The 26,708-nt window shown below is 41.6% G+C and overlaps 2 protein-coding genes and 1 pseudogene across 3 annotated transcripts in view; all 3 read left to right on the top strand.

The window, feature by feature from the left end:
* LOC146980945 (NACHT, LRR and PYD domains-containing protein 1-like) overlaps positions 1 to 26,708 on the top strand; it is a 70,799-nt pseudogene that overhangs the window by 5,497 nt on the left and 38,594 nt on the right. Inside the window, exons 10-12 of the transcript XR_015036622.1 lie at positions 950 to 1,224; positions 3,141 to 3,254; positions 3,346 to 3,487. The product of XR_015036622.1 is annotated as an NACHT, LRR and PYD domains-containing protein 1-like (transcript). The remainder of the gene's footprint in view (positions 1 to 949; positions 1,225 to 3,140; positions 3,255 to 3,345; positions 3,488 to 26,708) is intronic.
* Positions 6,458 to 20,908, top strand: LOC146980946 (uncharacterized). The gene is made up of 15 exons (XM_085787941.1): positions 6,458 to 6,779; positions 8,600 to 8,835; positions 9,153 to 10,983; positions 12,416 to 12,589; positions 13,147 to 13,320; positions 13,896 to 14,069; positions 14,976 to 15,149; positions 16,916 to 16,959; positions 17,602 to 17,678; positions 18,120 to 18,172; positions 18,416 to 18,630; positions 19,176 to 19,450; positions 19,887 to 20,000; positions 20,087 to 20,228; positions 20,402 to 20,908. Exons 1-15 carry the CDS (start codon positions 6,670 to 6,672, stop codon positions 20,866 to 20,868), a joined length of 4,260 nt encoding a protein of 1,419 aa, XP_085644067.1. The 5' UTR covers positions 6,458 to 6,669; the 3' UTR covers positions 20,869 to 20,908.
* The window catches only part of LOC146980947 (protein NLRC3-like), a 37,562-nt gene continuing 37,261 nt past the window's right edge, over positions 26,408 to 26,708 (top strand). Inside the window, exon 1 of the mRNA XM_085787943.1 lies at positions 26,408 to 26,636. Coding sequence (XP_085644069.1) covers positions 26,408 to 26,636 — 229 coding nt within the window. The remainder of the gene's footprint in view (positions 26,637 to 26,708) is intronic.

Below are 26,708 nucleotides of genomic sequence, written 5' to 3' on the forward strand. Positions count from 1 at the left end.
TCGGGCTGCAGAGTAGAGAGCACACTAGTACAACACGGTTTCGATAAATACCAAGGATAAGACAGGTCATGTTTTGCGGATATGGAACAAGGAAGTAACTGACTTGACGATGTATAGCTGCGTGACATCATTGACGAGTCCTTGTAGGAGTTTATTTTACACACAAACCGACGTAGCTTCTGTGCGGCGCACACACACAACTTTCGACCGGTAAAACCAAAGTGATAGACAGAGAAGAAATGGCGAGTAGGCTACAGAAGAGGAGGATAAAGTGGGAAAGTCGGCGTTTAGTAAAAAAGAAAGTACTTGAAGTAGGCTACTCACTGTATGTATAGAAGACAGTTGTCTGAACATGTAAGCCTTTTTGTTTCTTCTTTAATTTGCACTGTTTGCACTGAAACATAATATTTTCAGATGTGGGTCAGAGACTAAATACCTTTTGGGGTCCTTGACAGCCAGGTGAAAAGATTGAGCACCACTGACTTAGAACCATACTGTATGTGTTTAGAAAACAGTCAGGATTTAGTAGACATTTCTACTGTAGCTACATTTGATATCAGGTCTGAAAGGGATTGTTATGCCAGTTGCTGATGTGTCAGTTTCAATAAATATTATGTTGATGAGCAATAAATTGAATTATTGAAGTTCATATCCCCCCCCCATGGCAAAGGATATTTGTTTAAGGTTAATTATCTCTCTATGCTGTTCTACTCTATGAAACTGGCGTGTGAAACATGCTTCTAAAAAGCCGAATTCTTTGACATATTACTTTGTTTTAGTAACGCAAAAATTACTTTTCCTAGTAATTAGTTACTTTTATAATAGAGTAATTGAGTTACTAACTCAATTACTTTTTTAAGAAGTAATTTGTAATTGTAATTAGTTACTTTTTCAAAGTAATTTGCCCATCACTGGTTATAACAAGGTTGTTGTCTCTATGTTTTCACAGCTCTGCTCTGTGACGGCCTGCTGTCTGTCGCCCACATCACTGATGATGGAATGAGCTTCATTGAACCACTGGAGATCACAGACACTCATGTGATCATCTCAGTCCCTCATCTCTCGGGCTTTGGCCTGGTCTGGGTTCGGGAGCTTGTATGGAGGATTTGGAACAACATGAAATCAGTTTGTGGCCAAGTTCTGCTGTTCAGACAACCAAAACTCACGCCACGGATGCAAAGCCTCAATGTGCTTCTGCTGGAAAAAAATGTTGACCTGGATAAGGTAAGATTGTAGGGTTGTTAAAGCTTCACTTAACTTCACTTTCAGTATAAGACACTGTGATAAAGTTACTCAACCGATGATGTGATCTTCTTCCACCTCCTTTCATGGACACTCAGTATGTTTACATGACACTTGGAAAAAACAAATTATTGTCTTAATCCGACTGTAACTAGACAACTGAAGTGCATGTAAACGCGTTAATCCGACTAATATCAGAGTTCTCCAACTCTGATTAAGACACCCGGATAATGCGATTGGAAATCAATTTTTTTCAGTATGTATAGGCCTTAATCGAACTGAATCTGGACAACGCGCGCATGCTCCACAATAGTAGAGACGGCACAGAGTTATTCGATTTTCTCTGTTGCATGTAAACTGGGACAAGGACAGAAGTCCGACAAGATGCTCAAATCGAGCTATGAGCATAGCTTGATTAAGCCGTTCATGTAAACGTACTGACTCTGTCTCAGTGACGCCTTGACAGAACTTCTGCAAATTTTACACAAACATTTACATAAATACAACATTTTAATCCGTAAATTAGTATTGAACAAATCGAATCCAAGTTAAGTAAAAAATAAATAATATATCATCATGTAATAAATCGTACAAAGGATATCAATTATTGAATATAATAAATGAACATAATAAACTGGGTGAGTGTACTGTCACAGGAGCAGTGTGTATGAGAACAGTCCTACCACTCTTGAAGAAGAGGAGATTAATGTGCAAGTATTCCCTATTTTACAGCCTCCCTACTACAAGTAGGTGGTTCAATATCTCTCTGGGCTTCGCTCACCATCCAGTACTGGAACATGTTTTCTCTCTGGAAATAACTGAATTCTTCATAAATCTCCAGATCACTCTGTCAGCTCCATGATGTCCTTGGTCTGTCACAAAGAATCTCTTATCACACAGATATCACATCACAATGCTCACAAACCTTGTTATAAGATGAAGTGTATGACAGCATTTCAATATAAAAACATTTTTCATACACAGGGAAATAAGTCTTTTACATAAATATTTTCAGCATATTTCCAGTGCAGATTATGTACACAGAGGAAACCTAAAAAAAAATTGCGCATTTTTTAATATGCTGTCAAGCTCTTGTGAACTGAAAGAAATTGGTGCAACTTCAAAATATGATTAGGCCTAACAAGAAGGAAAAAAGAGTGTGATTAAACTCTTGTGAACTACCAAAATACACGGCAGAAATTTTAATTTAACACATGTTAAACAGCAGCCACCAATTTACACAAGAGAACACAATGAATGCACCGCATAGGCGTTATCAGAAAAAATGTGCTTCTCAGTAGTTTTTCCAGAGCTATTACCACTATCGACTTGAGAGTCATTAACACTGTTAGGCTAACCCCATAAGGATTTACCATGAAGTAATCGGCATTGCAGCTAGTAGGCTGTCAGGCTGCTAATGGTATTGTATTTGCATAGGCCAATCCAATTTACAATCGCGAAAATTAGCATCATGGCGAACCAACATGTCCATGAGCTGACTACTTGTAAAAACTTAGTGGACTTACCTAGCAAAAATGAATGAAGAAGGCACGTTAAAACTCAGACCTCTTGCTGAAATGGACGGTGCATTCTCCTCTGTAACTCACATTCGGAGTCTGCTCTCGTGAGGTGCTCAGCTACATCAGCCTCATGTGACCAGCCAAACAACAGAGGCATTTCCATTGGTTACCGTCCAGCTTAACTTGGCTGATAATTGACCACACTGTCAACATAACTCATTTTTTCTTTTAAACTGCTCAAATTAAATCATTTTAAATGTGTGTATATTTAAAGTGATTTTTAAAAAACGATTTATTTCAAATGACTTTTTAAACACGAATAAAAATTTTGAGAATTACGAGACGTTTATTCTGGGCTACATTTTCATTGGTCTTTAGGTGAAGGCCAGGCAAGAAAACTGTGTGTTCATCCAGATGCCTTCCATTTGCACACTTATCACAAATAAAACTTACACAGCTCACTGTCCACAGGCCGACATCGTCCAGCCTGAGGTGAGTGTTTCACACTAAAGCTGACATCATTTTTCAAATTGCTGTCACTTACCTGGAGACACTGACACAGGTAACTTACCTTGGTTTTCAGGGACATAACTTTGACCTGGACTTTGGACCAAATTACCCCCCAACGTTTCAGATCATCCTGTTCTCAAGCACAGAGATCGCAAATGTAGAGGTCCGAGACGAAACGGAGACAGTTGTGTGGAAGTGTCGAGTTCACCTTCCAGGTAAAGTCTTCATCTACCTGACATAGACCCGACTTCAGATTATCTTCTGTCTGCTTTTACTCTGATGTGCATCCTATCCAGTGAGAGTAAAACTAGTGGTAAACAATAGGACCAAGGGGCTTCATGTAGGAGCTAAAATGACCTTCAATGAAATATGAGGACTATAAATCTTTGTCCTCAGTCCTCCACCAGGTCCTGAATCAGCCATACCTCCTCTGACCATCCCCTCTCCTTCAGGTGTTTCTCAGAGTCAGACATGTCTCTTTCTCTACTTCCTGTTCATGTCCATGTTCCTGTTTGTTGTCCGAGTGTCAGAGCTGGTCGTGTTAAACTCACATTGGAGCTGAAAATCTTCAGAAGTGGTGTTGGACGAATTTTACATTGGTGTTCAACCTGGTGTGATCTCCTGTGACTTCTGGATTAGCCTACTAAGTCTAAGGAGTTTTTACGTAGCCCCGAGAGAAACTAAACAGACGAGACAGTTTTCACGGACCGTTCCATCCCTACTGTGTATACAAGTCTCATTTCTCAGATCAGCAATATTGATCACTTGTTATTGAATTTGCAACTACAGTTTCTAATTCATCTTCCAGGTCCTGGCCCAGCTCCAACTCCAAGTGTCTCAGCTCCAACTCCAAGTGTCTCAGCTCCGACTCCAAGTGTTTCAGCAGTAGAGAGGCTGAGGTCTGCTCGGGTTCAGTTCATCGAGAGTGTGTCTGAAGCGGATCTTCATCAGCTGCTAGACAAACTCCTGGACTGTGGGGTGGTAACAGATGCTGAAATTGATCGTTTTGCTGCGATAACAATCAGACCAGACAAAGCTCGAGAAGTAATCGACACTGTGCGAAAAAAAGGAGAAACAGCAAGTGCAGAACTAATCAGAGCTCTGTGTGAGGTGGATCACTGTCTGTCAACACACCTCAACCTGAGGTAGTAACACAGTGGAACAAGCTAAAGACCAAAGTTTAGCTAACAGTACATTATGTGAAAAGGTGCGCAGAGGTGAAGGTCTGGCGTCCTTCCTTCCGTACATGTATAGTATTAATGATGGCTATGTATAGCTCAAATGTTATTTGCACATTTGCCCTTGCTACTGTCACTAATTTACTGTGTGCACTATTTGTAGTATTCTATGTTGTCAGCTACTGTGTTATTGTGATTTTATTTATTGTGTGTTAACGCAGCAACTTTTCATTTGTTTCTCAACAAGTTTCTCAAAAAATGAGTCCTCCAACAGGAGATTGTTGCCTATGCCTAGTACACATTAACAAGATAAAATTACAAATGAATTAAAAACAATATTAGAGGTACCTGGTAATGAACACAGGAAAAACATCAGGTGTCATGGCACCAGCTCGAGGTAAAACACAGACTGGAAAAAAAACAAAACACGAGATTCAATGCCTGTTAGGATTAGTCCCAAGATAACATCAAATCCATAGTCATTCCACTAGATTAGCAGATGATGGTCAAATTACATTACCATGCCCAAAATCTAACGCTTTAAAAAAGGCAGCTATCTTCCGTGCCTTCAAGCTTTGGAATAGCAGCCCCCTCCACATATGACAACATAGCAAGTCCTCATTCAAATACCATCCAACATCTGAGCAATTAACCAGTCTGGCAAGTATGATGTCTTATCCTTGTTTTGTTCCTGTTAAATGCAATCAAACGTAAGGCGTAAAATATAAGCTGTTGTTAGTGTTACTGTAAACACTATGTATTAAGATGTTTTTGACTGATGTGATATTGAAAATATTATCTTTTTTATGTAAAGTTTTTCAGGCCCCAGGAAAACTAGCTTCTGCCATTGGCATCAGCGGAATCCTTTTTAATAAATAACATTAAGCTAGCAAAGCTACCAATCGACCATTGTAGTGTACCACTTTCAACTTCATCACAGAACATCAGTAGTTGTCTGGAGCACATCTTCATATCTGTAAAGTGCACTTCAACCATCAAAAAGATGAACTTACTATATTAGCGGAGCTCAGTACAAGTCAACCTACCAGGAGTCCTCTGACAGCAGACTGTTGCCTAGAAACGGGGGCGTGCCCGTGAAATCTGCAGGGGCTTGTCAGTGTGGCTTTCAAAATAAGAGTTTGTAACTCACTGATCAAAATAAAAAGCAATGAATACCTCCATCTAGTGTCCATTTCTGAAACCATTGTGGTTAAGTGCTTCTTCGAGGAGAAAAACTACACAATGCTGATTCTTTTAATTTCTAATATAATGTTTTTGTTTAGTTTCCTCCTGTTGATTATTCATTTCATTTTTGAATCTGTTGCTGCAGTTTCTGGTTCGTCAAATAAATAAATATAGGCTATATATACTGTATGTATATTCAGACCTGCCATCTACACTTGATATCTCAAGGAACATTATGGATATTTGTTCATGCTTTCAATGCGGAATCCAATTGTCTGAGCCACATATGTCTTCAAGTTTTCCCCTACTGTAATGAGCAGACATCAAATGTCACATGTATGTATCACTTTCTCTGACTGTTTCTTTGAAATAGTTTGTAGATGCATCAGTTGATTCACATTCAGATTACAGTGTGTCAGTTTCCAATTTTTTTTTTTAAACGAATGAATTTAATTAATTAATTAAATTCAAAGACCAAAGGGTCACAAATAGCCTATATGTTTTATACGCCTTTAAGCTAACACAAACATTTAATTTTACAAAAAGCAAATTAAATTTTATTTTAATTTATTTAGTTATTGAATTGAGACAATGCACATTGGTGCATTAAGCATCAGTACTTATGTAGATCAATAAAGAGACAGATTTGGTCACAGGTCAGTCACTTCATCTGAATTTTTAAGATGTTTTCAGAGAGAATTCATGTGTCTTTAAGAGACTGAGAGGCTTCCTGTAGCCACACCCTGGGAGGTGTGTTCTTAACGGTCAAGGCAGAGGAGAGGAGGAGCTGCTCTGCTCAGTCAATCATTAAACACACGGAGAGAGAGTTGAAGTTGAAGTCCTTATTGTTCACAGGAGAGCAAGGTAATAAATACTAGTGATGGCCAGATGAAGCCTCATGAGCAGTATTTACTAAATACTGCTCAAATGATTCTGATTATGTCTCTATGGAGAGTTGTACATAGTACTTGGTACTTCCTGTGTTTGTGTAGTCAGTCTTACTGGTCTCACTGTTAGACTGACTGACGTACAGAATGAGTGATCGTGCAGAGGAAAAGGGGAACGCAGAGGAGACTCCAGATTCTCCAAAGAGTAGTCCATCCAAAGATGACTCGTCCTCCAGTAAAGAGCCTGCAGCTATGGGGTAAGAAACCTGCAACAAACTTCCATTTTTTTTGTTTCTGTACTGATGGCCAATAGAATTTAGAATTAATTTTGAGACCTTGTTCAAAGGTTTATCAGAGAAACAGAAAGAGAAAGAAAGCCCAAAACACTACATAGGCTACTGTAGATACACAAACATCAGAGCTACAGGTTGTTCTTTGTTCAACTAGGGCTGAGTGATCTAAAACCAGAGGTGTATAAAGTACTTGAAAAAAAAACAAAAAACAAAGTAAAAGCACAAATACCATAACTGAAAATGACTTTGGTAAAAAAAAAAAAAAGTTTATGTCACCCATAAGAAAATCACTTGAGTAAAAGTCTTAAAGTAGCTCACATTAAATTTACTTCAGTCAGGACCACTTTTGTCAAAATAATCTTTATTTACTTGCACAAGTTTCATTTGGTGGTATGGTACTGTTCTGGGACCCCCTGCTCTTCCATGCGCTTGCGTGGAAAGCCTGAGGCAGGAAGAGCACCTTCCTGCCCTTCATGAGCCATCATGAACGGCATAAGCAGGGAGTGCAGCAGCAAAGAAAACCCAGACAGAGCAGAGCAGCCAACAAGATACAATGATAGGATTCATAACAGATGTAGGGAAGAGCTGGGGTGGAGGTGGGTTGCAAAAAGCCAGCAGAGGAAGCAGCAGCAAGGGAGGTGACGTTGGGCTAGAGCAGTTTAAATAGCGCGCTCTGAATGCAATTTCCCAATAGGGAGCTTTGGGTCAAATTCTACAGAACTCTAATGTCAACTATCATAGTTATGCAGATGACACACAGATAAATCTTGCACTGTCTCCAGATGACTGCAGTCCAATAGAGTCATTATGTCACTGTTTAGAGCAAGTCAAAAATTGGATGAGCCAAAATTTCCTTCAGTTAAATCAAGAAAAAACTGAGGTCATTGTTTTTGGAAATAAAGAGAAGAGGGTTGCTGTCAGTAAACACCTTGAGTCACTGTCTTTAGAAACTAAAGACCAAGTCCGAAACCTTGGCGTGCTGTTAGACTCAGATCTAACCTTCAACAGCCATATCAATTCAGTCACCAAATCAGCCTTTTATCAACTTAAGAACATATCCAGAATTAAGGGTTTTATGTCCCAAACTGATCAGGAGAAGCTGATTCATGCTTTTATCTCCAGTAGACTAGACTACTGTAACGGTCTTCTGACTGGTCTCCCCCAAAAAAGCATCAAACAGCTGCAGCTCATTCAGAACGCTGCAGCTCGAGTTTTAACCAGAACAAAGAGATCAGATCACATCACCCCGGTTCTTAAGACCTTACATTGGCTTCCAGTCAGCTACAGAATAGATTTTAAAGTTCTGCTACTGGTTTACAAATCACTGAATGGGTTAAGTCCAGAATACATGAATGACATGTTAGTAGAGTATTTATAAACCCAGTAGAGCTCTGAGATCTACTGACTCAGGTCAGATAGTGGAGCTCAGAGTTCAGACCAGACATGGTGAAGCAGCATTTAGCTGTTATGCTGCTCACAACTGGAACAAACTACCAGCAGAACTGAAATCAACCCCAACTGTAAGCACTTTTAAATCCAGGTTAAAAACATTTCTCTTTTCATGTGCTTATAGCTGAGAACTTAAAACTTTATCTATTTTATTTTATTTTACTTTTATTTGCTCTTGCTTTTAACTCTGTTTTCAGTGTTTTGTTTGTTTTTATTCTGTCTTATGCTTCTTTTTTTAATGTTTTGTCTTTATGTAAAGCACATTGAGTTGCCTTGGTATGAAATGCGCTATATAAATAAAGATGCCTTGCCTTGCCTTGTTAATGTCTTCACAGAGAGATGGACAGGAGTGGCGTCTCTGTGGACGAGCCACTGTCCTGTTGTGGTCTCTGTCAGGACGTCCTGATGGATCCTGTGGCCACCAGCTGTGGACACTGGTTTTGCAGAGAGTGCTTCACCTCATACTGGGACCAGTCTGGTTCTTCAGGAGACCCCTCCTGTCCCAGGTGTGGACAAAGAAACAGAACCAGTGGTGGACTGCAGACAGCCAGTCAGAGCATCACTGTGACAGGCTCAACAGGCAAGTTTTTGTTGCTGTTGTATCTTCCTTGCACAATAACAACACATACATACTCCTAAACTGAAAATGCAGACCTGCTAATAAATAAAACCAACAGGTATTTGTTGAATCATGAAATGTAATTATGGGCAAAATCATAACAGCAGTATTACTATTCTGACTATTTTTGTTCTTTCTTTGTTTTTTGTTTCAGTGTTTGTCTTTTATTGTTGAAAAAAAGAAATGAAAACTTAAATAAAACTAAAGTTTCAGATCAGATTGTCAGACTGTCTGTCTTAAGTTTGATTATGTCTTCTCTCTCTTAACAGATCACGGTCTACAGGAGGTTTTAGATCAACATAAGAGCAGCCTGAGGAGCAGATGTGAACAAGTGACTGAAGGAACTGAGGCAACTGGAAGTGGAACAGGAAGTAGGACCCTCCTCAACAGGATCTACACTGAGCTCTACATCACAGAAGGACAGAGTGAAGAGGTTAATACCCAACATGAGGTGAGACAGCTGGAGACAACGTCCAAGAAGGAGATCCTCCATGACACTCCAATCAAGTGCAATGACATCTTTAAGGACTTACCTGTCCAACAGAGAGACAATGTCTCTATGGTCTCACCTGTCCAACAGAGACCCATCAGAGTGGTTCTGACCAACGGCGTAGCTGGCATTGGAAAAACCTTCTCAGTGCAGAAGTTCACTCTGGACTGGGCAGAGGGCTTGCAGAACCAAGATGTCAGTCTGCTGGTTCTGCTTTCGTTCAGGGAGCTGAACCTGATCAGAGATCAGCGGTTCAGTCTTCTCAGACTGCTCCATGTTTTCCATCCAACATTACAGAAGGTCACAGCAGAGCAGCTGGCTGTCTGTAAACTTCTCTTCATCTTTGATGGCCTGGATGAAAGCCGATTGTCACTGGACTTCAACAACAGGGAGGTTGTGTCTGATGTCACACAGACGTCATCAGTCGACCTGCTGCTGACAAACCTCATCCAGGGGAATTTGCTTCCCTCGGCTCTGGTCTGGATCACCTCCAGACCTGCAGCAGCCAATCAGATCCCTGATGAATGTGTTGACAGGGTCACAGAGGTCAGAGGCTTCACTGACGCCCAGATAGAGGAGTTCTTCAGGAGAAGATTCAGTAATAAAGATCTGTCCAGAGGAATGATCTCGCACATCAAGACGTCCAGGACCCTCCACATCATGTGTCAAGTCCCAGTCTTCTGCTGGATCACTGCTACAGTTCTGGAGCACATGTTGACCACAGACCAGAGAGGAGAGCTGCCCAAGACCATGACTGACCTGTTCTCACACTTCCTGCTGGTCCAGACAAAGAGGAAGAAGAACAAGTACGGTGAAGGACATGAGATGAGTCCACAGGAGCTGATGGAGGCCGACAGGGAAGTTCTTCTGAAGCTGGGGAGGCTGGCGTTTGAACAGCTGCAGAAAGGAAACATCATGTTCTACCAAGAAGACCTGGAGCAGTGTGGTCTGGATGTCACAGAGGCCTTGGTGAAGTCAGGACTCTGTACTGAGATCTTCAAAAGAGAGAGTGTGATCTTCCAGAAAACAGTCTACTGCTTTGTTCATCTGAGTGTTCAGGAGTTTCTGGCTGCAGTCTACATGTTCCACTGTTTCACCAACAAGAACAAAAAGGCCCTGGAGAACTTCCTGGGAAAAACGTTTTTGACCCTGAATGACTTCCTGAGGAGAGCCATGGATGAATCCTTCAATAGTAAAAATGGTCACCTCGATCTGTTTGTTCGCTTCCTTCATGGTCTCTCCCTGGAGTCCAACCAGAGGGTTTTAGGAGGTCTGCTGGGTCAGAGAAAGAACAGACCACAAACCATCCAGAGAGTGATCAAGAACCTGAAGAAGATGGTGCATTCTACTATGTCCCCTGACAGAAGCATCAACGTCATCCACTGTCTGACAGAGATGAACGACCAGTCAGTTCATCAGGAGATCCAACAGTTCCTGAAGTCTGAGAACAGATCAAAGAAGAGACTATCCGAGTTCCAGTGCTCAGCTCTGGCCTACATGCTGCAGATGTCAGAGCAGGTTCTGGACGAGTTGGACCTGGAGAAGTACAACACATCAGAGGAAGGACGATGGAGACTGATCCCAGCTGTGAAGAACTGCAGAAAGGCTAGGTGAGTCCAGATATGATCAATGGTTCAGATCAGTAATTTAGCCAAATTTAGATAAACACGGTTTTCACTTATTTTCATCATTTTAGTTTGAATTAGCTACAGGTTAGTTTTGTCTTTTCAGAAGGTGTCGTAAAAGCTGTGAGCTCCAACACATAGGTTCTTTAGTTGGTTGTGATTGTTACGCTTTAATCAACAAAAACACTCTTTTTTTTTTTTTTTTTTACTTTTTGTTTTTATTCAAACCTAAAGAATTATGAATAAACAGCTCTGCTGATCAGTTTTTCCAGGTTTTAATATATCCACTAGGGTTGTGCCGTTTGGCGATCCAATCATCTATTGGCGATTGGAAGGACGATCGGCGATGTTTTGTTTTCTTGCCGATTTTACACACACACATACTCGCTACTTTTTTTTATTGATCCAATGCGCAATCTGTTTGTTTTGTTTTAATGAAGCCGCTTCTCTGGCTGCTTCCAACAGATACACTGTCAAATGACAGTGTTTCACCAATCAAATGCAGCCACTGGCGACGTCCAATCAGACGGAGCCAGGTAGTCATATGACCGCACACAAAATCTCTGTGGTAAACAGGGTAGCCACTCTGCCTCAAATTTGAGGAAACACGTTTAGCTGGTGTTGTGGCTGTGACTAGGCTGCCGACGCCAGCCCTGTCACAGCCCGATGAGGTGTTCACTGATATGCCACAAATGAATTACGTCCGCCATGAATAGATTTTTCGGCTTTCGACAGCGCAATAGCGTTCCGTTCATTGATCATAGTGCTCTTTCTCCATTATTAGCCCTCTCACACACACACAGAGAGAGAGAAGCGCGCATGAATGACAGCATGACAGCAGGGCACGGTAAAAGCGAAACTCATACGCCGCCGCCGCCCCCAGTCGAACAAATACATGGAACGACCCCCCCCTGTATCCCGGTGATAGATAGGTTTATCGGCGATCTCCTGGGAGGGCGTTTGGGACGATGGCCGCATCCTCTCACACACATACACATACAGCGCGTGTTGAAAGCGAAACTTAATACGGCACGGCGTGGTGCGTCCCCCCACCGACGATCGATCCGCTCCACCCCCCCCACCCCCCCTCGTCGACAGGTCAGACACCACCTTAACTAACAAATTTTCTGGGGGAAACACTGGTGTGTTTGGGTGATGTCGTCTTCAGACTCCGCCTATTGTGTGCCTTTATATTAATAATAGGTAATCTGCTAACACAACTGTTTACCACCTTCATCTAAAACACAGATTCAGATTAAACCTGTGCAGGTCTGACAGTTTCATGTCAAATTCAGTCAGAGAAGATGAGCTGAACCTCAGATGTTCATTACATCATCATATCCTGTAATCAGATGCACTGTGTTCTTTACTACAGTTTTAATCTGATTTGATTCTGACAGACTCTCTCTCTTCACAGACTTGTTGATTGTGAACTCTCAGCCACTCACTGTGAAATCGTGGCCTCAGCTCTGAAGTCCAAACCCTCCCATCTGACAGAACTGGATCTGAGTATAAACTCCCTGGATGATTCAGCAGTGAAGATCCTGTGTGCTGGACTGGAGAGTCCAAACTGTAAACTGGAGACTCTGAGGTAAGTTCACAGACCGGACCCGTTGTAGTTTTGTTTATATTCAGTTCAAATGTGTGAAGGTTCAGTTGTCTTCAGTGTCTGTAAAGAAGCCTCTCATCACATAACTCCACTTTCAGGAGACGAGACAAAGTGGTTTGAAGCCTCAGCAGCCTGGTAGTCAGAGGTCAGCTTCAGTGTGTGTTTCCAGGCTGAACTGCAATGGACAGACAGTTTCTATTGAGTCACAGCCTGTGCACCTGAAGCTTCATTCAGCTTCAGCTCATCAAGTGGTCTCTGACAGTGGATGTGCGAGAGTCGACAGAGACTGACCAGAGAACGAAGATGAAGGATCTGATGAGGGATTGATGGTCCAAAAAAATCACACTGTCAAGCAATAGTGATCAGACTGGGGCTAACAGGTCTGATCAGATATCAATTGTACTGTATATTAGTAGAAGACCACATTATGACAATCCAGAAGAAAAGAAGGACAAAGTCCCTCTTCTCATTTTAGACACTGAATCAGGACACATCTGACCAATTATCAATCATTTAATCTTCTTTTATTCTTTATTCAGTGTGAGCCACTGCAAGTTGTCAGAGATCAGCTGTTCTTCTCTGGGCTTAGCTCTTAAGTCCAACCCCTCCCACCTGAGACTGCTGGACCTGGGCTACAACATCCTGCGTGGTTTAAGAGTGGAGGATCTGAGTGGTTTTCTGGAGAGTCCAGACTGTAGACTGGAGACTCTGAGGTCAGACTCCATGTTTTATTTCTGTGCTAAGATCAGGGATGGGCAACTCCTTCCACAAAGGACCGCTGTGGCTGCAGGTCTTTGTTCCAACCAAGCAGCCAGACCTGACTCATTCAACTTATCTCAGTTCAGTTGATTGGTTGGAACATAAACCTGTAGCCACATAGCCCTTTTTGAAATGAGTTAATGTATGTGTGTGAGACAATAACTGATCTATAATTAACTATATTTAATAGCTAATACAGTATCTCCATGTCTTTTCTGAGGTTCAGTGATCTTTTGTAATGAAACATTTTAAGCCAACATGTCATAATGACAACCTGTGTATGTCAGCAGGTTTTTCTATCAGCTGTGTCATTGTTTCTATATGTTTGTTGACACGTCTCCAGAGTTCAGCCTTGAAAACTTGAATGTCGCCAGTAAATCTCTGATAAATGTGGCTGCACATGAGTTCCTGTTGCTTCAGCTATTTGACTTTCATTTTCTTGTTCTTTCTAAACCTTCTTCAGTTCTGAGCAGACGGAACATAAACAAGGAACTTTGTCCTCAACTCATTTCTTTTATTCTTTACGCAGATTGCAGTCGTGCAGTTTGTCAGAGACCAGCTGTTGTTCTCTGGTCTCAGCTCTGAAGTCCAACCCCTCCCACCTGAGACACCTGGACCTGAGCTACAATGACCTGCAGGATTCAGCGGTGAAGGATCTGAGTCGTTTTCTGGAGAGTCCAGACTGTAGACTGGAGACTCTGATGTGAGTTCACTGACTGTTACTGTTGTAAATCTTAGACCATTGATCCACAACTGAACCTGATTGATCTTCACTCAGAACTTGAATCACTGACTTTGATGTCATGAATGAAGGACATACAGTAGTTGTTGTCTCATGTTTCCAGTTGTTCTTCTCTTAGACTGAGAATAATTCTTCATTTTCAGATCATTTCACTTATTCCTAATCAATAACCAAAAGTCGCAATTCACTTCTGCCTTCACCACTCACACACTAGCAGTTGCAGTTTCATGAGACCAGGACCAAGAAAGAACTTAGTCCTGGATCAGGACTGGACCTTTAAACTTTGATCCAGTTCAATCTTGAGTCAGTGATTAGTCCAGCACATCTGATCAGATATTAATTGTACATTGACAGAGTGACTTGAGATAAACAGAAGATGAATCTGTGTTGATAATGTGTATAGAGGACCACATTATGATGATCCATGTTAGGCTACAGTTTTTTATGATCGCTATGAATAATAATAATAAAAACAATGTTAAACACTTAAACACAAAACTGTTAACACACAACTAGGGCTGACCCAAAAAATTTGAAGCTTCGTTTGTTGCCATGGTAATCGATCATGAAGTCCGTGATCAATTTTTTCTTTTCCTTCCTTTTTTCCTTTTTGACACCGGTTCTCATCGGCAATTGTTACATTAAAATGAGTAGGCTACTTGGCATCCTGGAAACCTGCCTGATTTTGGAGATATGCAGTGTTTGGTCAGACGTTATGATCGCGCACCCCCCGGCCGTCGAAGCTTCAATTTTGATCGATTTTATGTCTGCGAAGCTTCGATTATCAAAATATGATAATCAGGTCAGCCCTACACACAACACACCTACAACAATGAATTTATCTTTTTTATTTTGTTATACACTCAGATTGAAAGACTGCAAGTTGTCAGAGACCAGCTGTTCTTTTCTGGTCTCAGCTCTGAAGTCCAACCCCTCCCATCTGAAAGAACTGGACCTGGCCAGCAACCACCTGGAAGATTCAAGAGTGAAGGATCTTCTTGCTCCTGTGGAAAGCCCCAACAGTAGACTGGAGACTCTGTGGTTAGTAGAGGAATGGACCAGCCTATGCCTTTTTCATCAGTGTCATTTGCAATGGAGGTGGTGTGGTTTGGAGGTGGTACAGTTTCCAAAACACACAAAACAAACTGGTCAAGGTACTCTCTGTTTCCACTGTAGAACATAATGAGAGTTCTACTGAAGAACACTTATGTATGCACATGGTGAGTACTAGGACTGCTATAGGCTTTGTTGGCTTGGTTATTTGCTGAAATCATCCAGTGGGGCATCAAAATCAAAGGAGGCAGGAGATATGTGATGTTTTATAGATGTTCTGCTTCCTATCGTTATCAGTTATTATTGGAATTGGAAATTAGGTGTTGGACAGCATCAGCATATCGGATATGCAGAAATTTCAATATTGGACATCCCTACTGGTTTGTTTTTTCTTCATACTTATGTTCACAGTAACTGGGATAGGTAGGCGTAAAATATAAAATGAAGTAGAGCAGTTGGAATTTCAAGACAGGACCTGTTGACAGCACAGTTGAACTTCCTCTAGAATTTGTGGCCTTATTTGTCTAGATCTTATTGATTAGAAAACATCATCTGGAAGGGCTTTGATACCATAATAAACATAATGCAACCATGGATCCCTGGTTTAACATGAGACTTAAAACTCTGGTTGATCCCAAATGTGACCGGCAAATGCAAAGATCTGATTAAATGATACCAGATCAGTTAACTCATTGAGTGCCAACCACGTAATTTCTCGTTTTTCGTTCCCATGCGTTGAGTGCCAAAAACGAGATTTTACGTTTTTTGCTTTTTTTTTTAATTATGAAAATAGACACTTTAACACACCTGATGTGTAAATTTGGGGACTCTACGACGAGCAGAACTGAAATAGATGACGATCAAAGTCTCATGACAGCTCACAATCTGGAAGTTTTTATCATAACTTGGCTTTTGCAATTGGAGTTCTGCATGTGGATGCAGCAGCTGCTCCGCTCTCACCCTCGAGGCTCCAGCAGCTCAGAGCCGAAACAGGAAGCTCTCAGCCGACAGTCCCACCCGGTCTTCATCTCGAGCAACACCGTGTCCTCCCGCGGTAAAATGTGATGGTCTCTGGGCCAAAGCAGGCCGCCGACACCGACCCGTACTACAGACAGACCGCGACCACCGGCGGGACCGGTGTCCCCGAGCCGCTGTGGCCGAGAGACCATCACATTCCGCGGCGAGAGGCTGTGACACGGCACGGTGCGTCTGTGTTATTGTTGTTTAGTGGCGCCCCCCCCGCCCCCGATGGTGGTTTTGTGAATAGAACAACAATTGTTGTATATATTTATCTTACACAAGCCCTTTGATCCAGAAATACAAGTGTCAGAAGAGCGACAGGCACAAACAGAGCACCTTTCATAAATGACGCTCTATCTCCTTTTCTAGAAAAAAAGCAGGGATTTTGGTGAAACCCAGCCATGTTTAGCTTGAGTTTTCTCAGGAATGGAGGCACATAGAAACAAACGGTTTGTGGCCATTTGAAGCATAAAGTTTCACCTTTCAAATGAGCCACAGTATGTGTTGGTGGCAATAATATAGAATACACTGTGGCTCTACAAAAACCGTCAAAAAGGGTCTAAATTGCCGGTACACTTGACTAAAACTTTGGAAAGGAGCGCGGCACTCAATGAGTTAAAACTCGTCTGGGTGAGTCTGATCTGGGATCATCACTGTTTGGTTTAATGAAACTAACTCAAAATGTTTATTATTTTCCTCTGACTCTGTTGTTGCTGTTGTGCTTATTCCAACAGGATCTATGAGAACTATGTGATTAAAGCTTCGAGAGCCAAAACCTGTGAGTACTGAAACATTGTCTCCTCTTCGTCCGTCTGGCTGTGAAATGAGTTGGGCTCATTTCATCTCCAAATGGGCTTTATGCACAGCTCCACTACTTCCTGAAATAAGCCAGCTCCTTTATTTCCTGTCTTACATTATTGGACCAACTGATTAATCCAGGTGTGTCTGACCTCACAACAATGGTCAGGCACACCTGGATTAATCAGTTGGTCCAATAATGTAAAAGACAGGAAATAAAGAAGCTGTCTTATTTCAGGAAGTAGTGGAGCTGTGCATAAAGCCCATTGTTTATGAATTATATGTTAGCTTGAGTTCTAGAAAACAAGTGTTCAGTCCTTAAGAAAGTCTGACCTAAATTTGCTTGGAGGGAATCTGGACTCTTGAAATTGATTTACTGGATACAGTTTATTTGCATATGAATGTATCGACTGACTGAAATATTAACCACATGGTCGAGTTTTATCTCAGTCGATGTGAGGGTCTAAGGGCAGAGAAGGCTGTTATGTTGCCATGTAAAGCCTTTAGAGAAACTCTTTGTAAAAATGGGTTAAACAAATAAAATTGCCTTGCCTTGTATATGATGAAGAGAGGAAGAGCAAATCCTGATTTCTGACATCTGCCGTGTTTCTTCTCCTGACAGGTGTCTCCGATGTCAAACTGGACCCAAACAGAGAAGAGACAAAGCTGAACGTGTCTGAGGACAACTCAGAACTGAAGGTGAGTGAAAAAAACATATTCCAGACAGATTTACCAACAAAATATTCAGAGAGTATCTATTGTGGCTGGGAATGACAGTGAGTCAAACAACAACGAGGCCTTCAGTGTAGAACCTGACTCATCCGTCTTTTAATCCCCCGCTACATCCTACCCTTTCTCACGATGAACAAGACACCAATACTTCTCCTTAACCTTGGGCAGCAACCCCCCCCACCACAGAGAAAGCAGTCCAGTGTTTTATTGTATGCTGTTTTCGGATTGTCTTTACATTTGTCTGTCCACTTGGCCTCAAGGTTGAACTGCTTAGAGTTTGGTCACGGTCACACTCTGTAAATTATTACATCAAGTCCTCGTTTCACACTGTCAGTCCCCTCAGACTCTGTCCACTGTGCTGCAGGTCACTGAGGAATGTTGCACTAATATTGTTTCTCTGAACTGCAGCTGTCAAGTTTCACACCTGAGCTGGAAACTGGATTTACACAACTATCATACAGGTAAACATGTAATGGACTCACTCAACACAGTTTTAGGCAAAACATCTCCCTCTCCTTCACAGCTTCTCTTGAGCCACAGCAGATGTGTCTCTGCAGTGTTGGTCTCATGGACGACAGTCTGAATAGACATCAGCTGGATCAGCTGTCAGTCAGCCGAGTCAGGAAGAACACAATTTTTTGCCAAAGTTGAACCTTTTTCATCTCATGGTGCGAGGTGGTCACTCAGTTTTCTGTATCCCACAGGTTCAAGTCTCCTGGTCCAGGCCAGTTCCAGTGTACCTCAACTGGACTGGTGTTTGTTTTGGCCCAGGAGGCAGAGCTGCTCTACAAGACTGTTCAGTCGGATGAGAGCCTCCTCCAATCAGCTGGCAAGATGGCTGCAGGGCCGCTGTTCAGTATCCAGTGTCCTGAGGATGCTGTCCGTCAGCTCCACCTCCCACATTGTGAAACAAAGGAAGGTGAGGAAGTGATTGTGTCTATTTGAGCAACGACGGGCAACTAATGATAAAACTGAAGTCAGGTTACTGGGTCTTAGAAATCAGGGCACCATCTTTCTCTGGCATGGTACGTCTTCATGTGTACAGTGGATCGTTGCGGACTCGCGGGTCAGACACTTGGTTCCTGCAGTCTGGATGTGGTCTGTGGGCCGTCCCATGGGCTTGGCTGCTGGTCACCTCGCCATGTGGAAGAAGGTGAAGGCATCAGGCTGGACTCGAACATTACTTTCCTAACTTTGTAAAGTCTTGTTGCTCTGTGTTTGTTGCTGTGCAGGCGGCAGACACGTACGTGTTGTAGTGGCGTCACTAATACAGAATTGAGGTGAAATAATCGACTCATGGATCGGCCGTATTTATCCGATATCCGATCCAGCTAATTAGTCAATAACAGAGCCGATATCCAATCGTAATATCGGATCGGTGCATCCCTAATTTCAACATAGATCATGTCAGACCAAAATGATCACCACTGTTATAACAAAGTCGTTGTCTCTGTGTTTTCACAGCTCTGCTCTGTGATGGCCTGCTGTCTGTCGCCCACATCACTGATGACGGAATGAGCTTCATTGAACCACTGGAGATCACAGACACTCATGTGATCATCTCAGTCCCTCATCTTTCGAGCTATGTCCTGGTCTGGGTTCAGGAGCTTATATGGAGGTTTTGGAACAACATGAAACCAGTTTGTGGCCAAGTTCTGCTGTTCAGACAACCAAACGTCACCCCACAGATGCAAATTCTCAATGTGCTTCTGCTGCCAAATAATGTCCACTTGAATGAGGTAAGACTACAGACTGAAGTGTTACAGCTTAACTTTGCTTAACCTTCAGTCCAAGTTCATCATCATCATCAGTCACTGTAATAAAGTTAAACTGGGGACACACTACGAGATTTTCTGCCAGATTTTATCCACAATTCTGAGTCGGGTCTAGTATTCACCTCTGCTAAACTATCACTACTGTGAGAATTTTTAGCGAGAGTTTGGTGCGTTCAGGTGGCTTCAGTTGGTTTGACAAATCTTGTAGTCTGTGATTCCTCATCTCGTTAATTGTGTGATCCCCAGTCTTCATAAAAATCTGCTGAAGCCAGTCAGCTAGTGTGTACTCCTCGTAGTCTATTTTCTACCTCACAAAGGACTCTCTCCTTCCTGTTCGTCCAGCCAACTAGAACTAACTTGTTTAGGCCCGACTCTAAAAAATGTTCTGACTGTTGTTTAGGTGAAACGGATGCTGGAAGACTGTGTGTTCATCCGGGCGCCATCCATTTGCACACTCGTCACAAATGAAACTTACACAGCTCACTGTCCAGAGGCCAAAAAAGTCCAGCCTAGGGTGAGTCTTTCCGACTAAACCCGACATGATTCTTCAAACTGCTGTCACTTGCCTGGAAAACTGACACAAGTGCTGCTGGTTTTCAGGGACATAAATTTACGATGGACTATGGACCAAATTACCCCCCGACGTTTCAGATCATCCTGTTCTCAAGCACAGAATGTGCCAATCTAGAGGTCAAGGACGAAAAGGAGACAGTTGTGTGGGAGGGTGAAGTTCACCTGCCTGGTAAATTCTTCATCTACCTGAAAAAGAGCTGACTGATGAGTGGTGTCTCTGTTCTCTGTTCTACTGTGTATACAAGTCTAATTTTTCAAATCAGCAACATTGATCACTTATTGAATTTGCTTATAAAGCACATGTGCTAATTAAACACTGTATGTCTTTAGTTCATTTACCAGGACCTGGTCCTGGTCTGACTCCAAGTGTCTCAACATCTACTCCAAGTGATTCAGCTGCAAGTCCAAGTGTCTCAGGTCTAAGTCCAAGTGTCTCAACATCTACTCCAAGTGTCTCAGCTGCAAGTCCAAGTGTCTCAACATCTACTCCAAGTGTCTCACCTCTGACTCCAAGTGTCTCAACTTCAAGTCCAAGTATCTCAGCAGTAGAGAGGCTGAGGTATGCTAGGACTGAGTTCATCGATAGGGTGTCTAAAGCGAGTCTTTGTCAGCTGTTGAACAAACTCCTGGACTGTGAGGTGGTAACTGATGCTGAAATGGACGATTTTGCTGCGATAGCAAACAGGGCACAGAAAGCTGAAGAAGTGATTGACACTGTGCGAAGAAAAGGAGAATCAGCTTGTTCAGATATGACCAGAGCTCTGTGTGAGGTGGATCCCTGTCTGTCAACACACCTGAATCTGACGTAGTCCTGTGGATTGTCAGGGTGTTTGTGTCACAGAGGCAGGTCACAGTGGTTTGTGCAGGCGGCCCCAGTTCGAATCCCGCTTCCTGCATGTCATTCCCCCTCCCTCTGCCTCCTCATTTCCTGTCTCTCTTGACTGTACTGTCCATTACAGGCAAACAAGCCCAAAAATACAAAAAGCCTCAATATGTATGTGTGTGTGTGTGTATGTATATATATATATATATATATATATATATATATATATATATTAGGGCTGTCAATAGATTTTAAAAAATTAACTAATTAATCTCACAATTTTCTGTAATTAATCTAGATTAATCGCAATTAATTTATCAACAAATAAACTGCATTTGTTCTCTTATGACTTGAGCTTATAATGAAAATTTATGTATAATCATCAAATTAGTGTAGAATAAATACAAAAAAGTATATTTAAATTCAGAGACTATTTTAATGGCTTTCTTTAAACTTTAAAAGAACAAATTTGGCACAAAAAAGGCCACGTGCTTATATCCTCCAACAGAAATAATAACAAAACAACCCAGGCCTACATGTGTTGAAGTGCAATCAAAACCATCAAGACCACTCCAGACCACTTATGGGCATGCGCCAACATATTTTGTTTTTCCTTTTTTCCTACCAAGCTGTGCTGCGGACGTGCACGAAAAAACAACCACATCACTGAATTTCCCTCCGTAAATTAAATTGAATAGCTGTATAGACCGATCGGTTCATTGTTTTATTTATTGATCTGTAGGTGATTTGTGTACATCTCCAAGGCAGCGCTGCTCTTCTGTCCAATTCACACATGAAGCTTCACTTTTCATTCAAACAAACTAATCAACTAAACAAACATTCAATAACTAATCTAGAAAGAATTAAACCAGCTGGCAGTGAACCTCTAAAGGCCTGCGGTTCGGCTCTCTGTCTTACCCCAGGCGGGGACGACGCTGTGTACCCGGCCGACCGGCTCCGCAGACCGGGCTGTTGCCTCTGTGATGCTCCGCTACTGTCACTGCTGGTGGAGCGTCACTGCTCCGAGAACGTCGTCGGAGCAACCTTCATCATCATGTGGATAAACTAACCGCATATTGGTCATCTAAACAGTTACTTACTCGCATGAAAAAAATATTAAAACCGAATAAAGTGAAGAATAACAGCGCTACAGCCGGTACATGCTTTGCCTGCACACGTAACGGGTCAGCCACCACCGGAAGTAAACAAAACGGCGTTAATTGCGTTAATTTTAACGCATTAAATGTTTAAAATTAATCTCCAAAATTAACATGTTAACTTTGACAGCACTAATATATATATATATATATATCTCAAATACGAACAGTTGTATTTACATTTCATTGACCAAAAATGTGTTAGAACCTGTTCAACTCTAAGACAACGTTCATTCAGAATCATCTCCTTATAGCAGGCAAACTTGCGTGATTTTCTTCTCATACATTCCCATAGCATCTTAGTGCTTAGTGTTGAAGCTCAGCGTCAATGGACCTCAGTGCGGCAGCAGGATAGAGTTTTTATTTTTCACTGTAGTGTAGCCAAACTAGATGGTCATTGATTTGGGGTACTGGGGTGAGGTTGGGTTGGGGAGGTGTATAAATAAAAGGGCACATTTTATGATAATGGGCTTCCCCTCTTTGAAAGCCCAGCAGCTGCCAATGGTGGGAATGTATCATGTACTATTTTTGTCTGTATTTTATGTTTAATGTGAGGACAACTGATTAAATGGAGCTTCCAGTTTTCAGTAGTTGTAACACATGAACAATATAAAATGACAAATGAATTAAAAAAAAAATACAAGTACCTGGTAATGAACACACGAAAACATCTCAGGTCTCATGGTCACAGCTCAGCACAAACTGGAAAGAAATACAATCCATTAACTAACTGCCTTTTGAACTGCTACACTGCTAGGATTAGCCACAAGCTAACATCATGCAAGCAAAGTGATCGAACAGCTACACAGCAATTTACTCCACGTGTCACTCAACAATGTCAACATCATCGCAGAACATCAGCAGTTGTTGTCTGGAGCACATCTTCACATGTATTTTAAATAAATGCACTTTAACCATTAAAAATAAAGATAAAAGAACATAGCTCAGTACAAGTCAACCTACCATGAGTCCTCTGACAGCAGACTGTTGCCTAGTAACGGGGCGAACCGTGAAGTCTGCAGGGACTTCTCAGGGTGGCATTCAAAATAAAGAGCTTGTAACTCACAGATCATGATAAAAAGCAAGTAAATAAAGCAGTGAATTGGTGAATAACTTTATGTAACAGGCAGGTAAGTAATAATAAATTAAATGCAGTGAACCCTCAAGAAGGACAGAATTGCAGGTAGTAATTGCTAGTGGAATCACTAACTAATAAACTCTGTAGGCTAACATCTGCACAACAAAGTCAAGACTGAATATTGTTGCATTTAAGGTGAAAATATAAAACACAGAAAGCTACAGTACAAAAAAATTAAATATTAATGTGATATATTTTTGAGGTCACAGCTCCATCTAGTGTCCATTTCTGACATCTTCATGGTTCAGTGCTTTTAGAGGGAAGAGAAATTACAAGTAGCCTAAATGATGCTAAATTATTTTATATAAATTTGAATTCATTACTGTATTTGTTGTAACTAAATATTGAGACCCTCCATCTAGACTTGATACCTCAAGAAACATTATGGATATTTGTTTATGCTTCCTATGTACAATCCAATTGTCTTAGCCAGAGTATGTGTCTTAAAGTTTACTCTGCTGTTATGAGCAAACATCAAGTTAATTGACAATGTTACATGTATGATCCTGGCACTACATGAGCTGAAGGTAAGATAGATGCTTGTGTATGATAGGGCTGCCACAAACGATAATTTTAATAGTCGACTAATCACCGACTTTTTTTTTTTGATTAGTCGACTAATCGGATCATACTAGTCAAATATAACTTGTGCTCATGTGTAAATAATAAGAGTCGTTCTGTTAAAAAAAAAAATCGAATAGTTTATAAGACAGTCTTGTCTGAAAAAATGTAAATGTTGCCTTTTTACTGTCACAGAAGGAGAAACATGGAAAGACTCCACCAGAAAGTTCTGTGTGAAACTGTCAAATGAAAACAAGTGAAACTGAGGTGCAGGTTAAATGTTGATGATGATCAGTCAAAGGATGTCGCTAAAATCAGGCTGAACAATGTGCTCACAGATGTAAACATGCTATTTCCATTGTATTCTCCTGTTTATGGTCTGCTTTAGTAACAAAAGTGTTTTTTTTTATGAATCTTTGACTATTTATGCAGGGGTGGACTGGCCATCTGTGTGATCTGGAGAATCACAGAACAGCCGGCTGCCCGCCATGCAGTCACTGTGACAGCCCTGCTGCGACCTGCTGACCCTTAGAAAAGCAACTTGTGATCGTTTAGTTATATGCAGAGGTCAACGGTTTAGCTCATGTGCGATGTTTAGCCCCATATTGATTCAAACCAGACGCGGCTGCTCCACACACGGGTGCTGAAGTCCATTTTACTCTACCTCTCTACCTCGACAACAAGGAGTTTAGTTTTTGGGGGTATGAATTCTGGGTAACTTAAGACATTTATATCTGGTAAGCCATCTTGGTTATGCAACATGAAAAGGGTCACACAGGATGAGATACATACGTTCATGTGACATTACACCCAGGGCTTCACATGACATAAAACATCAATGGAAAATTAGATGATACTACTACTAGTATCTCTCACTGGGCTGGGCCTATTCAAAGTCCACGGTTGTTTTTTTTAGTCCCAGTCTGTCCCTGTATAGCCTATTGGTAACCTGTAATGAGTTTCTCAACTGTACCTGTTGAGAATATGAACATGAGATTTACATAATTAGTTGTTCAACAAAAAAGGTAATTTAGTATATGCATTTCCAGTGTGTGTGTATTCCTAGTTTTGTTATTCAAGCCAAGAGAGATCCTCATGAGGCCTCCTGTAGCCACAGCTTGAGAGTCATGTGATTTACAGTCATGGTAGAGGAGGAGCACAAAATAGGGAAACCCAACACGGGTGGCTGTAGTGGTGAGGAAGAGATATTGGAGCATGTCCTAGTGCACTGTAGGAAATATGAAGCACAAAAGAGGAGAATGAACTTCAGTAGACAGAAAATAAAGTTTAATATAGGTGAGAACAGGAGAGCAACTTAGTTGATTGAGAGAATATAGTGACTAGTCTGTTTTCTTTCCTTTTTTTATGAGGTATATCCATCCTGATCCACACTCCTAACCAGTCGGTGGCGGTAATGCCCCAAAACATTGTTTGCCAGGAAAGAAGTAGAAGAAGAGGCGGAGGAGGAGGAGGAGCAGCTGCAGCTCCGTTCAGACAACAAATGGCGGGAAGGTTGAAGTTGACGTCTTTATTCTGATCAGATTGTTTTACAGTAATCAGGGCAAGAGATCAAGGTGAGTACTGTTCAAATGATTCTGTTGTCTCTGTGTGTAGTTGTACATAGTGGGTAATGATGGGCAAATTCAGATTTTGTCTACTACTGGGTCTACTTCCTGTGTTTGTGCTAACAGTCAGTGTTACTGGTCTCACTGTTAGACTGACTGAAGTACAGAAGATGAGTGATTGTGCAGAGGAAAAGGGGAACACAGGAGAGACTCCAGGTTCTACAAAGAGTAATCCATCCAAAGATGATCCGTGCTCTAGTAATGCGCCTGCAGCTCCGAGGTAAGAGACCTGCAACAAACTTTCAGCTTTTTGTTTCCGTGCTGATGTTTGACAGCCTTCAGAGGACAGGAAATGAGAGCAGATCGAGCTGTAGAATGTAATGGATGTTATCAGTTGAAGGTCTCAAGTTCACCAGGTCTCCAGTCCTACTATACTCTCCTACTAATCTGATCACTACATGGAGTGATCACTAGAGCTACAGGTTGTTATTCGTTCATGGAGAGTAGAAGCTTGGACTGAGTAATCTAAAACTAGGATCTCTGCTTCCATTCAAACTAGTTCCACATTACATTGTGTTTGTCCACTGTTATTTATTAACCACTTTTGTCAAATTTTGTCTTAAGTCTTTAGTTACAGTACAGCAACAGTACCTATGTGTTTTTATGTATTTATGTATTTTACTTCAGTGTTGTTGTCTGTATTGTCTTGCTGCTGCTCTGTGACATTTAAAATTTCCCCTCGGGGATTAAATAAAGTATTTCTATTCTATTCTATTAAAAGAGACACACTGACTTTTGACCTTTAGTCACCGATATCTAATCAGTTCATTCAAATTTAATCTGAAAAATCATTTAAAGGAATTTCTTCAGACTGGGAACAAACGTTCACCTATACTCAAGAACAAACTGATTCAATAAAAGGGCAAGGTCAGTGTGTCTTCATGAAAACTCTTCTTAGCACATCAAGACAAAATACTTATGAGAGGATGTCTCAAACTGTGAATATTTCCTGTGTCCAGATAAACGGGGATCAGGTAATCTGGATCTAGTCTGAGAGGAGGAAGGGGAAATTACCTGGAGGAGGTGACTCTAGTTTAAACATTCATGTGTTCATGTCTTTACAGGAAGAGGAGTGGTGTTTCTGTGAACGAGCAGCTATCCTGTTCTGGTCTCTGTCAGGACGTCGTGAAGGATCCAGTGTCCACCAGTTGTGGACACTGGTTTTGCAGACAATGCTTGACCTCATACCGGGATCAGTCTGGTTCTTCAGGAGACCCCTCCTGTCCCCAGTGTGGAAAAAGACCCAGAACCAGTGGTGGACTGCAGACAGCCAGTCAGAGCATCACTGTGACAGGCTCAACAGGCAAGTTTTTGTTGCTGTTGTATCTTATTTGCCCAGTAACAA

The sequence above is a fragment of the Trachurus japonicus genome, chromosome 9, assembly GCF_045865225.1.
Source record: "Trachurus japonicus isolate A0001 chromosome 9, Traja_1.0".
In the NCBI taxonomy this organism is placed as follows: Eukaryota; Metazoa; Chordata; class Actinopteri; order Carangiformes; family Carangidae; genus Trachurus; species Trachurus japonicus.